Source organism: Sinocyclocheilus grahami, unplaced genomic scaffold (assembly GCF_001515645.1).
Source record: "Sinocyclocheilus grahami isolate Dianchi unplaced genomic scaffold, SAMN03320097.WGS_v1.1 scaffold1099.1, whole genome shotgun sequence".
NCBI classification, from domain to species: Eukaryota; Metazoa; Chordata; class Actinopteri; order Cypriniformes; family Cyprinidae; genus Sinocyclocheilus; species Sinocyclocheilus grahami.
The window spans coordinates 343,683-358,072 of NW_015506278.1; the positions used below are offsets into that span (position 1 = coordinate 343,683).

Below are 14,390 nucleotides of genomic sequence, written 5' to 3' on the forward strand. Positions count from 1 at the left end.
TATATACTGTATGTGTAGATAGATACTATAGATAGATAGATAGATAGATAGATAGATAGATAGATAGATAGATGATAATAACGCTCATAATTACCAGACAAACACCACTAAATGTCCATAAACTGTTTATTGCAATTGGCTAATAACTGTCAACAGTAAAAAGCGGTTTGTTACTGAAAAAAAAACAATAAACGTTGCCTTCAAATATTTTTAATTTTCAGTGCAATTTTTACAGCCAAATCATAATAGTTTATGTTGCAACCATGAAACGATGATGGAAAATAAGCATCCATGTGTGAGATGAGGCACAGTATATACCGTCATCCCTCAACTCTCCACTCATGTTTATAAATTGGCAGCAGGTTTTAATTCACTAGCCCTTTGTTCCAGAAAACAGCGTGCCACTTGCACTTTACATAGAGCCCATTTCTCAATCTAATTGGAATTTTACTCTTCTTCCCATGTATGTAAAAAAAGCCATTCGTGATTGCCTGAGGAATGTGGTGTCGCTCCATGCCATAGGGGACTCCATTTATAGTATATATACACTTCTGGTTTGCATTAGCTTTGAATTTATCCCAAATTAAACGTATTGTAATATGTGGTGATTTTATATGCATCCAGACAAAGACAAAGCAGATTGGTGCTCGTTGTTGGTTTGAAATAAATTGGAGGGGAACTGACACCATTCTTCCCAAACAGACTTCTGGTATCTTTCACAAAACGACCTAATTTCCATAGTCTGAGGAAAATATGCCAGTTGACTGAAAATCTTTATCTTGGAGGTTGAGTTTGGTTGTCTCTTGTCATTCTGATTGGTAAATTGTGACTTCTGTGAAATATATGTATACATATTTTTCAGTACAATGAAAATTAAAGTATAATTGATTGTTGTCCCTGACAGTCAATCCTCTACATTAGCAGTGTTAGAGACAACAGTCTCTACATGTTACTACCATGGTACCATATGCAAAAAACACGGTATTAAGTTAATACCACAATATTCTTAAGTATTAGCTAGCATAGTTTTTAAAGATTTTACATTCATATTTATAGTCATAGAATCCCCTGATATTAAAGATTTTGTACAAATAAACATGGTTTTATCATGTTACATGTACAAAAACATGGTAGAACAATGAAACCCTGCCCAAACTACATGGTATCTTGTGGAAATGTAACAAGAAATGAAACATGGTCCTCTTGAATGATTACCATATTCATTTTCCATTATTTAGTAAAGATACAATGGTTGTATTATCATGTGTACTTTGTGACTCTCTTGAAACGGAACTGTTTTACGCTTGGAATTATATTTATTCAGTATGCAAACTCAAGATTTCTCTGCTATTAATAGTTCTTGTTATACGTGCACTTTGTAAGTGTCCAGATGGTGTGGCAAAGCTCTGTTACTGAAGGGCAGCAAGGCTAAGACAATCGCAAACACATGAACATAGATATACTGTACATTCACTAACAGACATACAGTTTTAACAGTGAAAGGCTGTGATGTGTGAACCTGAACAAGTGTCATGTTTATGTAAAAATTATGCTACTGTTTTCAGAAACTCACTGTAAACTGAAAATGAAAATTGGCACAAAAACATATATAGGCTCTGGTAAAACAAAAATTGTGAACATCATATTTTCTCTTTAACTAGGCAAATTATCCCATTTTAGAGTCAAAATGAAATCAGCATCGTCCATGTTTATTTTCCTGCATGTTCCTGCTCTTACTGTGATTGATTAATCTGTGTAAGTTATTTGAAAGAGACAAAAAGTTTGTAAAGTTGAATCAAAATATTATAACTTGAGTTTCAGCTGTCACAGTCTATTGGATAATATCACGGTTTCAACACTGATAATAAGAAATATTTCTGGAGCAGTAAATCAGCTTGTAAATTTAGCTTTGCCATTTTACAATAGGAAACAATTATTTTATTTATTTAGTTATGTATTAATTTGTTTGTTTTTAATTACATACATTTATCTTTGGGGAGCATAATAATAATAATAATAATAATAATAATAACAATAAATTGTACTTACTACTACTGCTACTACTTTTATTATTAAAATACATACAAAATCTTAAAAATCTTACCCCAAAGTTTTGAATGGTGTATAGTGTGTTGAATAGTGTAGTTTTGGTAAAATATATAAAAGTGAAATGTAACGAGAAAAAAAAAATCACATAATTTTCTAAATTTCACCACCTTTTTTCTCACTGTCCCCATCTGTCATTGTTGTATAAATGGCTTACTTGTAGTTTTACACTGAGAAAAGTATTTTAAGATAAAAAAATTAAACACTTCCCCTTTAATGTTCTATCAGACAGAACGAGCATTGAGGGGACATGGTGAACACGGAGAAGATGATTATTTACAGAGCAGGGAGAGCAGGAGGTGTGTCAAAGATTTGCCTGCTCAACTGTGCTTTAACACCAAAATCTGGCTCAGTCACGCAGAGCTAAGCACCTGGCGCCCGCATACGTACACAAACATAAATGTTCACTGGCGTCACGAGCATGTGCCGCATAGACTTTGCACCGTATGTGACCATAAGTCACCATTGCCTCCACATATCCCATGTCTATAATTTAAAAAAAGAACTTCACTTGCACATGAACAGTATGAATGAACCTTAATACATTTGGACAGAAAGCGACATCAGTGACTACAGTGCACTATAATGGCTGCACAGTGCATTATGGCAGAAGGCATCAGGCACTCATTTTGGCATAGTAATGGCACAGTTGTATTGCACAATATTGTATTTCAAAAATTAATACAGGCATATTTTGTATGGTTGGCAGGTGGCATATATTTATCAAAAAATAAAATAAAAACTGAAATATCAAGAAAAATTTTTACAATGTAAAATAATATTTTTCTATTTAAATATATTTAAAAATTTAATTTATTCCTGTGATGCAATGCTGAATTTCCAGCAGCCATTACTCCAGTTTTCAGTGCCACATGATCCATCAGAAATCATTCAAATATGCTAATTTGGCGTCTTAAAATGGAAATGATTCTCGTCTACACTGGCGTTTTCACTACGTTTCAGAAACGATCTCCGTCTACACTACACAACCGAAAATGCATGTCACATGACCATTCATGCAGGTACAACCATAGATATGTATAGGTAGATTCCCTATTATTTAGATGGCGGACCCTACGTGCTTGGAGCGGTCGAATGGGGATCTACCTATACATATCTATGGGTACAACAATGAGCATGCTGTTATTGTTTACACGGTCGTCAAGGATACGCAGAGAGAATGTGGGCAATGCGGTTACGACAGGCGTAACCGTAGCAAAAGTTATGCGTTTTAAATGAAAAAGCACTAGTCTAAACGGGGCCTAAGATCCTTTGATGAATAGAAAGTTCATTAAGTCTTTTTTGTCTTAAAAAAATAGCATAATAATATCTCAGTAACACTTTAGTATAGGGACCAATTCTCATTATTAACTAGTTGCTTATTAATAGGGCTGTGCATATAATCAAATGCGATTGTCATGCGCATCTCGTCAGTAAAACCGGTTCTGTGATTAGTAGTAAATCTCCATCACCTGCTTTCAAATGGAGCGGCATTTACTACACAGAGCCATAGTTCACTGACAAGCTACACAAAATCGCAGGCGATTCGTTGCTGATTAAGAATGCGATATTGCATAGCTTGTCAGTGCCTATTATTAACATATTGGCTGTTTGTCCAAAAGAGATCAGATGTGCTAAAACATTAGCTGTGCGTTTATTGAATGAGCACTGTGCAATGTCCGAACTGATTGCACTATATTTTATGTATAATCATTTTCTATACTTAACTGTTTTAAATTCATTTTAAACCTCTTAAATCAATTTTTAAATCATTTTCAAAGTTTTTAAATTCCTTGTTTTATTGTTGTGATTATTTTTTTATTATTCTTTTCTTTTCTTGTATGTAAAGCACTTTGAATTACCATTGTGTATGAAATTTGATGTATAAATAAACTTGCCTTGCCTTGCCTTGTATATTAGTACTTATAAAGCACATATTCTGCATGACCATATTCTAGACCCCTAATCCTACCAAATACCTAAACTTAACAACTACCTTACTAACTATTAATAAGCAGCAAATTAGGAGTTTATTGAGACAAAAGTCATAGTTAATAGTTAATAGTGAGAATTGACCCTTAAAATAGTTCTATGTGACAGGTTTGTTCAAATCCACACCTCTAAATGTGAGCAATAATAGCATGCTTTCCTTAGCAAGCTCAACTACAAATTGGTACATAAGGTAAGACTTATTTAAGCATCTTTTGCTATTTCACCCATAAAGATTGAAACAAGAACGGACGTATTTGGCAACCCTGACATGATGCGCACTAGAACTCTGGACTGTAAAGCATAACCATGCCATAATGTGTCAGTAATCTGACATTACCAGAAAACGTGTATGCTCTTGAGTGAGTCAGAATATGATCTCCTGCAGTTAGTTCGGGCCTCAGGGCATGAGTGGGTCTTCACCAGAAAAAAAATAAGGCTTCATGGATGGTTGAGTTGAAGAAAGTTTATTACCATGCAGAAGTGTCCTGGCTTGACATCGAAGTCACCATAGACCTCACTGCAGAGCATCTAAAGTCAAATAGTGTCTAATGGAGCGGTGTAATGCAAAGAGGCAGCTCTAACAGCACATCCCTTTCTCAACACACTTCACAGTCGGCTTCTATTACATCCAAAGCAAGTCTGATTACATCTGTTGTTAATCTGTGAGATCAGACCTGGCTTTGATGACACATCTCTGTCTGAGGGGAAATTAAAATGGCACAGATATGAATAGTTGTGCTCTTTGGTCGGATATTTGCAGGTGTCTTGCGAGAGGCGAGGAAGGATATTTTACCTGGTGAGCGTCTTCCCACTTCTCAAGGTTTTCAATGTCCAACATTAAGCTGACAATCTGGAAGAATTTCTGAAAAAGAAAAAAAAAAACAGTAAAAACAAAAAGATGGAGATTGTGTGATGAAAGAATGAAAAAAAAGTATATGTATCTGCTACTCTGCACTGCAAAAAACAACAACAACAAAAAAAAATATATATATACATGTATCTTTGTATGTATGGATTACTTGGGTTGTTACCGACATCTGGTGAACATTTCCTGTCAACAGCACCTTTAGAAATATATTTACTGAGAAAAATGGTGATGTGTTCAATATTTATTTTACCCGCTGTATATATATATATATATATATATATATATATACTTCTGCCACTCACAGATATGTAATATTGTATCATTTTCCTGAATAAATAAATGTCAAAGAACATATTTTTGTCTCCCTTGTTTGTTAGGGTTCTCTTTGTCTATTTCAGAACTTGTGAAATTTTGATTATGTTTTGTGTCATATTTATGCAGAAATATAGAAAATTCTAAAGGGTTCACAAACGTTCAAGCGGCACTGTATGTAATTATGAAATTGGCATGTCAAGCACTGATCTAAAGCTGTGTAATATACATACCATTGTATAGCCTCGGATTATGCCTGCGTGGTGTATATGTACTTTTTCTATTTATGTCAGATACAGAAAAGCTCTTAAAAATCTGTACAAACTGTGGAAAACATTAAAAGAAATATTGCCCGGTCACAGTTTTTGTCATCTACCCATTTATTACGTGTACCTTTACACACACCCACAGGCAAACACACACCTGCACGTCGTCAGGAGCTGGGATGTAGGTTGCTCGTTTGAAGGTGTCCGTCACATTTCGGAGAATCTCCACGGAGAATAAGAGGTCGCCGCTATAATAATTCTTACGGGACATTAACTCCAGGAGACTCCTCACGATCTGAGACATGCCCTCCCCTGCCAGGGTCCTCTGACCCTTCGCAAGATGTTCACGCAACTACAGGAGAAGAAAAAAAAACATTATTTTATGAACAGACACTGATAAATAAACCTCAGTAATAACCACAGAAGCATGAAGTTGCACCCTGGGTTTAAATATAAAACCAGAGAGATGCCAAATTAAATTAGCAGACCTGGAATTTTTATGCATTTTCTCCACCGCTTTTAAAGGAAAAAATCTGTGGAATTTTGTTCATTTAAACATGGTAATATATGCTAAACTATTTGCAGCTGAAAGAATAATTAATAAGTTAAAACATATGAACAAGCATGTGAAGAAAAGTGCACCCGTTCAGGCCTAAACCACAAACGCACCAATATACTTTCATTGCATTCATTTAAAACAAACGTAATAAATAAACTAACTTAAAAAGAAAATAAATAAGCACCTTGAAATGTAGATGCAGATTTAAAGGTAAGCCAGAGTGCAGAAGAACACGCTGGCTTTGAAGCTGAAACAACATTGATTTGGGTCTGAAGCAAAGCGAAAGCAGTTAGCAGGTATTGACAGCCGCCATCTACTTCCCATCTATAGTCACATCTACTTCATCTACAGTACTTCCCATCTATAGTCGACCAAGCTGTGAGCATAACAAAGTGAAAACAACTTCTCCCTTAGTGAATCAACTAGCAGTCATACGTCAGCAGACGAAGTGTTGACTGTCTAATGACAGAACTGTGAGTGCAGGAGGTGGCAGACAATGGCAATCAAAGCTAATTGAGCATTGTCTGATTACAATGAAGGGTTAGCGGACAGGTTAACAGCACAATCAACCCCGTCACATCAAGCCTTGGTCGAGACCGAATTAAAACCCACTCGGCATTATGAACTCAAAGTCAAAGGTCGTGGCTCAGGAATTAGAAAGAGCACATGAAGGCAGGCTGTTGAATCTGTTAGGAAGTAATCAATCATTATCAAAACACAACAAGCGATAGAAAGTACATAATCAATATGAAAGCTGTGAGATTTGTGTTGTTGCTTTTCAGACTTTTAAGCATTTACGGTAGGGATTATTTCAAAGGAAGCTTCTCCAAGTAGTGGTTTTCATTTTCTTTGTGTGTGTTCTAATGAGTGGGGACACGACAGTGGAATTGACTCTTTTTAGTGTTTTGCTGAGTGGTCTTTGCCGTTATTATCATTTGTGGAAATGCAGCAATGTTCTCTCCAGCACACACGGCCCTTTAAATACAATCCAATCTATCACTTTTCTGTGGCTTGTTATCCGCTCTAGTGAAACCACCAAACAAAATGCAAACAAATGCGTCCTCGCTTCTGATATGCATTCAGTGATGTACAGCTACAAATCTGGAGTATTAAACTTTTATTACCTAATATTCAGCTGCTTATCCATGCTATCTATTGAGCTACAAAATTCAGGGTCTGACAGTAGCAGATGGAAGTTATCAAATAAAATGTCAGTTGAGCAACTGAATTTGTCCCTGTATGATTACTCCCTTAAATCACGGTGTAAACTGCATTCACCCGTCCTTTTGTCTTGTTTTCCAATAAAAATTGCCATGCATCCTTGAAAAAAATAAAAACAAAAAAACAGAAACTACAATAAACACTAAACTAAACTAAACTAAATGTACTTTGAAGTAAAATTGCATGAAATATTAGGACCTGTTTTCAAGGTGATACATCTTCAATTTTGTAACTACGCATTAGTTTAATTTATTTAGCAATATAATAATGATAATAATAATAATAATAATAATAATAGCACTGTTAGTATTATTAATAAAATATGTATGCCATTAAATTAAGAATAATAACTGTATTATTATTATTAGTTTAAGTATTATTGTTAGTATTATTATTAATACAATTTATTTAATAATAATAACAACAAACTTGTATTCTTATTTGTATTATATTAACATTTATTATTATTATTATTATTATTATTATTATTACATCAAAATTATATTATTATTATTACAAGTAGTAGTAACATTGTTAGTATTATAGTATAGTATATAGTAGTAACAGTATATTTTGATAAACAGTGTAATGAGCAGTGTATTTTAATTAATTTAACAACAATTAACAACAAAACATCATTATTGATGCACATATTATTATTATTATTATTATTATTATTATTATTAATGCTATTTGAGAATGAAGCTTAAAAAACTCGATAAAAAAATATTATAATAATTCAAAATGATCTCTGAAAACAAGAAGTATTATCTTATATGTATGAAAAGATGGAATACTCTAATACAGAGCCAATTTCTAAATAAATCACACAAACTATTTATCAAAACAGTAACAGATTGCTAAATAATGTGCATAAACAAATTAATATTCATAATCTAATTTCCCCCCATTTTGTGACCTCACAGCACGTCATCCACATCAATGTACTCACAGATAAATGTAAATATCTATATTCGAGTGAGACACATCGGGCGAAGCTCGGAGGACCCCAGTAAGCAACTCCATTAGCGTCCAGCAAACAACGACGACTAGCAGATCCTACAGGGAAAGGGAAGAAAAAACAGATCATTATCACCATTGGACACAAGCAATAACAACATGTCAAGGTTTGACAGACACGTACTGTGATGTTCACATGCTTCATATAAAAGACTTCACTGGGATGCGGCATACGATAATGTCTGGGATAATGTCTGTTCTGAGAATGGTTTTGAGTCATTTTACACTGCTGTAATCTCAGTTTTGCTTAAACATTTCTGCCACTTGCATCATTCAGATCAAGGCCAATTAGACTCGACCGTGGCCTCACCCCCGGTACCCTCGCTGGGATAAAAATGGGCCTGAAAATCACACAGGGAACGCAGGCAGACGTGGAAAAGTCAAGCGAATCATTCTCTGCAGGAATTGTTTTTTTCTTTTGGGGGTTAGCGTGCATGACAGTTCGTGCTGGCCGGGATGTGGAGTTATGGATGATATAGATTACAACTCGCCGTTGACCTCATTGAACACTGCTCTGCGCTCCCACTTCAAAGACATCATTTATTAGGTCTTTCTGTTTTTATTAGGTAAAAATCACTGAGCGCCTTGGGTGTCTTTCTTCACTAGTATCTGAGAATTATTGCACGCTGTACTCAGAGGGTATAAATAACCCCAAAACACTCTCCCACTGTGCTGGGAAGGGTTAGAAACTCTTGAGCCAATTTGAAGAGTGCAGAACACTCAATATATAACATTCACAAAACATGAATGTCATCATGTACAAAACAACAATGTCAGTGTGTGACATTAAATCAACAGCCTCGCAAAGAAAGAAATGTGTTTTTTGTTGGGTCCAATGCAAGCTCTGCGGCAAGGTCTGACATTTCAATCTGCCAAAACCTTGAAAAAGACTTGGTATCATTGTTATATTAACTTTCTGTGGTGGCACATATTGGCCTGTAAACATCCTCATTAAGTTCTCTCTCATACACCACTAATTCATCTCAATGGGCTTAAGAACTGAATGCTGATTAACTGTGTGGAAACCAACTTATTTTGAGCCTGTTGTGCGATGTTGGTTTTGGAAGCTGAGCAATTGCACCGTTGATGGAGTTTTATGATGTGGTTTAACCGATCATAAAATCTTTTAATAAAGCTGCGTGTCACGGTGTGAGAAGAAACAAATGTATCAGAGATTACACTAAATATGGGGTCTTTGGCTATGGCCAAAACAACATTAGATTGTAGTTTTAGACTTTTATGTGATGTATGCGGTGGCGTACACTCTGAAGCTAATCAAGCTCGGATCATTAACTTTTCTTGATAGGTTTTAATTTACTAGCAATTTGTCACTTAGCTGACATTTTTATCCAGAGTAATGTACAATAAACTTTTTAGAGGAACGGTCATCCTTGAGCAAGCTGGGGTTCAGCTAAAGTGCACAATGGTCATGAATTAGTTCTTACACAAAAACTGCAAACTTTTGATTACTGGCCTAGATAGAGACTAAACCAGCAATTACTAGATCAAGATGAAGATTATTAGTGAATAATGAATTAAAGGGAAAGGTCACTCAAAAATGAAAATCACCCCATGATTTACTCACCCTCAAGCATCCTTGGTCTATGACTTTCTTCTTTTAGATGAATACACTCAGAGTTATATTTAAAAAATGTCCTGGCTCTTCCAAACTTTTTAATGGCAGTGAATGGTGATCAAGATTTCAAAGCCCAAAAAAGTGCATCCATCCACTATAAAAAGTGCTCCACACAGTTCTGGGAGGTTTGCAAAGGCCCGCTGAAGCAAATCAATGCATTTGTGTGATAAAAATATTCATATTTAAAACTTCATAAACTGTAATCTCTACAAAACAAGGATTTGTAAAGAAAAATGTCTGAGGATTTCAATATAAACCAAGAGGAGACTGGCTTTCCCTTGCTGTAAACAAAACTTGGTTCTCATGAGACTAGCATGTTCTCACCGGAGCTTACGCTATGGCTACTTCCTATTCCATCTGCTGGAACGCCACCCTCTCGTGAATGCACGTACAGAACAATAGATATTGCAGTTTATAAAGTTTTTCATATGGATATTTTTTGCTTCACTTCAGAGGGCCTTTACTAACCCCTGGAGTACTAATGTGGAGTACTTTTTATGATGGATGGATGCACTTTTTTGGGCTTCAAAATCTCGACCACCATTTACTGCCATTATAAGGAGACATTTTTTTTAATATAACTCTGATTGCATTTGTCTGAATGAAGAAAGTCATATACATCTAGGATGGCTTGAGGATGAGTAAATCATGGGGTAATTTTCATTTTTGGGTGAACTATCCCTTTAAATTAATCAAATAAATTGACAATAAATTGGCATTAACAGTGAACGATGACTCAAATGACTCAAATTGTCATCTGTGGGTTTTATTTAGTTGTTTTGGACCATAACAGCCATAGAAACTATGAACAGTCATTTTGATCTTCCTCAAAATATTAAACATTTTGTTCAATGGAAGGAAAAGTCATAGGTTGGAATGACATGAGGGTAAGTCATCTTCGGGTAAACTATCATTTTAATATTTCTTATTTCTAAAATGCCTCCAAAAGACCTGAAGTGGTGAGTGGAGAGAATGTGTGCAATGACGTACCAGTGGCATTAGATGGACACTTGTTGTATACCGTCTCTCCAGCTGAGGCTCTCTTCCACGTCATGGTTAATTGGTACTCATCTTTACATATTTCATGAGGTGCTGCACACAGTATGAACCAAAAGTAAGAGATTAACCACTATGAAAAGACTAGGATACATGTACAAACTAGCATTAAATATAAAGCCTATTGATGATTGACTGAATGCTCTCACATACAGTAGATAGATAGATAGATAGATAGATAGATAGATAGATAAAATATTTGTCTTGTTTCCCAGTATACAATTTATATTGTTTTGAATTCCCATAAACAAAGTATTCAATTAAAATATGACAAATCTATACTGTTTCACATGTGAACAAACAAACAAACAAACAAAAAAAATATATATATGTGTCTATACTGTTTCACATGTGAACAAACAAACAAACAAACAAAAAATATATATATATGTGTGTGTGTGTGTGTGTGTTTCCTTGTTTTCCAGTAAAATATCTAAAATGTCAACTGTTTTGAATCCCCCCCCCAAAAAAACATTTTTAATCAGTATTTTTTTTCTGTAAAAAAAGCTAAAATAAATAAACAAATGCTCTTGTTTTCCAATAACATATAGAAAATGTATACTATTTTGAATTCCCATATATTAATGAATATATTTCTTAATCAGTATTTGTGCCTGTTCCAGTAAAACATATCTTAAATCTATAAAGGTTTGCATTTCCCTCAATCAATCAATCAATCAATCAATCAATCAATCAATCAATCAATCTTCAGTATTTGTGTCCTTTTGTCAGTAAAAAATCTGACAAAAGGACAAAAATGTGTAAGTCTTGTTTACTTATGCTGAATTAAGTTTATTTTTCTTATCCATTGACACATAGATTTCTCATGTTTTAAATCTAAATTTAGTTAGGTTTGTGTCTCTAGATATTTCACTGAAACACGGACAAAAAATACTGATTAAGAAAATGAGTTTTTGCAGTGCACAAAGCAAACTCTGTGAAGATCAGTGACAGATACAGTAAGATACAACAACACACATCCCTCTCCAACTTTCATTCAAAAGGTTCTTCAGAACAGAGAACAACCCAGGGGTGAGATACAGAAGGGGACTGGTTTGAAAGCTGAGAGAGATGGAGAACAGAACCCTACCCTTTTCATCTAAACACAATACACCCCGACAAAGCTATTGGACAGATTTTTGTCTTCAAGTTTCTGGTGCCATCAAAGCCCTGTGCCCGATATAAGCTCTGCGGCAATGTCTGACATTTATTTAATCTATAGCCTCCCAAAGCTGCAGTCAACGGCATGCTTATTAAAATCTGCTGTTTGCTGTGCTGCTTGACACGCTGACAAATCACACATAGCAGCACTTTGAACAATTCCCTTCTGTCAAGAATGACCCGTCTTAATAGAAAGAGAGAAGAAATGGAAACAAAGGAGAAGAGAGAATGTTAAATATGGAAAACGAGTGAGAGAGGCCTAAAGGAAAACACACTGATTAAAGGAAAAGGGGGAAAAAAGAAGAGAGACAAAAGCAAAGGGCACTTTTTTACATGTAGGGTACACATTAGGGTATAAAAGTCTTATTTTTTAAAACATCAGCAAAAGCTTCATAATATATTGACTTTCAACCTCAGAAAAGCATAGGCCATAGACCTTTACACATGTTTGAGGCATACTGATAATTGGCTTTAAGACCCAATGGCTTTGTATAAGAAATCAGAGTTGAAAAAATCAGAAGGGAAGAAAAATAGAAGGAGCCAAGATGAAATAAAAAAAGAACACGCACCTGGGCACTTCTTGTCATTACATGAGCGTACTTCCTCTCCAGAGCCATCGCAAGGGTAACCCTGGATTCCTGTGCCTTCACACATACGGAACCGCCGCTGCCAACCCGAGTCACAGGTCTTGGAGCACAAGCTCCAGTGATTCCAAGCACCCCAGTTCCCTCCACCTGCACAGGAACAAGAAAACAAGAACCAAAAGATATAATTGCAATCATTGGCCATTTACACAATGCAGTTGTAATACTCTTGACTGGAACGCAGTAAAAACAAACGTTAAATGCCCCAGTGCTGTTAGACTGTATATCAGCACTTTTGGAAACAGGGTTATTAATCGTTAACTAAAACTAAAATTAAAAATCTAAAAATAAATAAATAAATAAATAAATTAATTAAATTAAATTAAATTAAATTAAATTAAATTAAATTAAATTAAATTAAATTAAATTAAACACAAAAACAAAAATAATAACAAAAACCCACAACAGAATGACAAAAAAAAATTAAATGCATTAAATGAAATGTAAACAGAAAATATAAAAATAATACCTAACTTAAAATACCAACAAATACAATAATAATACATCAGTGATTCTAAAATAACAGTATTTATAACATTGTTCAGCCAATCAGATTTGAGGCCCGGAACTAACTGAAAAGCACTTAAAAGTGAAGTGACAACAATATTTAGCTGCAGTGTGAATGTGGTCATAAAGCACCTGCATGAAGCTAATTTGCGCTTATTAATTATTATCAGGGGTGCTTACTGGCATATGCTGACACAGCAGCATATCTGTGGAACAAGTTGAGCGGTGCAGACCAGTAAATCTCTGCGGTTTGGTACCATAGACAATTCAGAGTGTTCGCTGCAATTAATTAGACCATGACAGCAAACAAATTGCAGCTGTGCACATAAACTACCTGTCAATTTAAGACTGTAAGCCCACCAGAGAGTAACTTACCCCCACAAGACGGGTTGGTGCACTCACGAGTTTCAGCATGCGGCCCCTTACACTCCGCCCAGCCATGAACCGACACACTGCAACGCCGCTGCCTCTGCTGAGTTCCAGAGTCGCAGGAAACAGAGCACTGAGACCAGGCCGCCCAGTCCAACCACTGCCCCTCCACTGCACACACAACCACAGGGAGACGCAGAGGTGAGAACAGAATAAGACAGTACGGAAGTAGAGGAAGGACAGGAAAGAGAAGGACATAGAAGTGAGGGACAGAATCAAACAGGAAACAGGCGGTCGGAGGTACGGACAGAGAGACGGGGTGCAGCAAGGGTCTGTGTTTGTCTATAGCATGTGAGTTTGTAAGTTCTTACTTACCCTGATACAAACCTGTGAGATCACTTCAACAAACCGAGTGATTATGATACTGATTAGTGATGAACCAGTGTAAATACTCAGCATTTTTCTAATCCAATGCATTTTTCTTTCTGGTTTCTTTTCATTTAAATGCACTACAATTTAATATAAAACTACATGGAGATAACTTAAAAAAAACTAATCGAAATGAGAAACAGATGTCATAGACAGATAGATGATAGACAGACAGACAGACAGACAGACAGACAGACAGACAGACAGACAGACAGACAGACAGACAGATAGATAGATAGATAGA

The 14,390-nt window shown here is 35.4% G+C and overlaps 1 protein-coding gene across 1 annotated transcript in view; it reads right to left on the bottom strand.

Annotated features, from left to right (window-relative positions):
• LOC107566759 (adhesion G protein-coupled receptor B2-like) overlaps positions 1 to 14,390 on the bottom strand; it is a 129,881-nt gene that overhangs the window by 7,178 nt on the left and 108,313 nt on the right. The window contains exons 5-10 of the mRNA XM_016252288.1: positions 13,724 to 13,888; positions 12,767 to 12,931; positions 10,971 to 11,072; positions 8,277 to 8,383; positions 5,702 to 5,896; positions 4,892 to 4,960 (exon numbers count right to left, since the gene is read on the bottom strand). Coding sequence (XP_016107774.1) covers positions 4,892 to 4,960; positions 5,702 to 5,896; positions 8,277 to 8,383; positions 10,971 to 11,072; positions 12,767 to 12,931; positions 13,724 to 13,888 — 803 coding nt within the window. The remainder of the gene's footprint in view (positions 1 to 4,891; positions 4,961 to 5,701; positions 5,897 to 8,276; positions 8,384 to 10,970; positions 11,073 to 12,766; positions 12,932 to 13,723; positions 13,889 to 14,390) is intronic.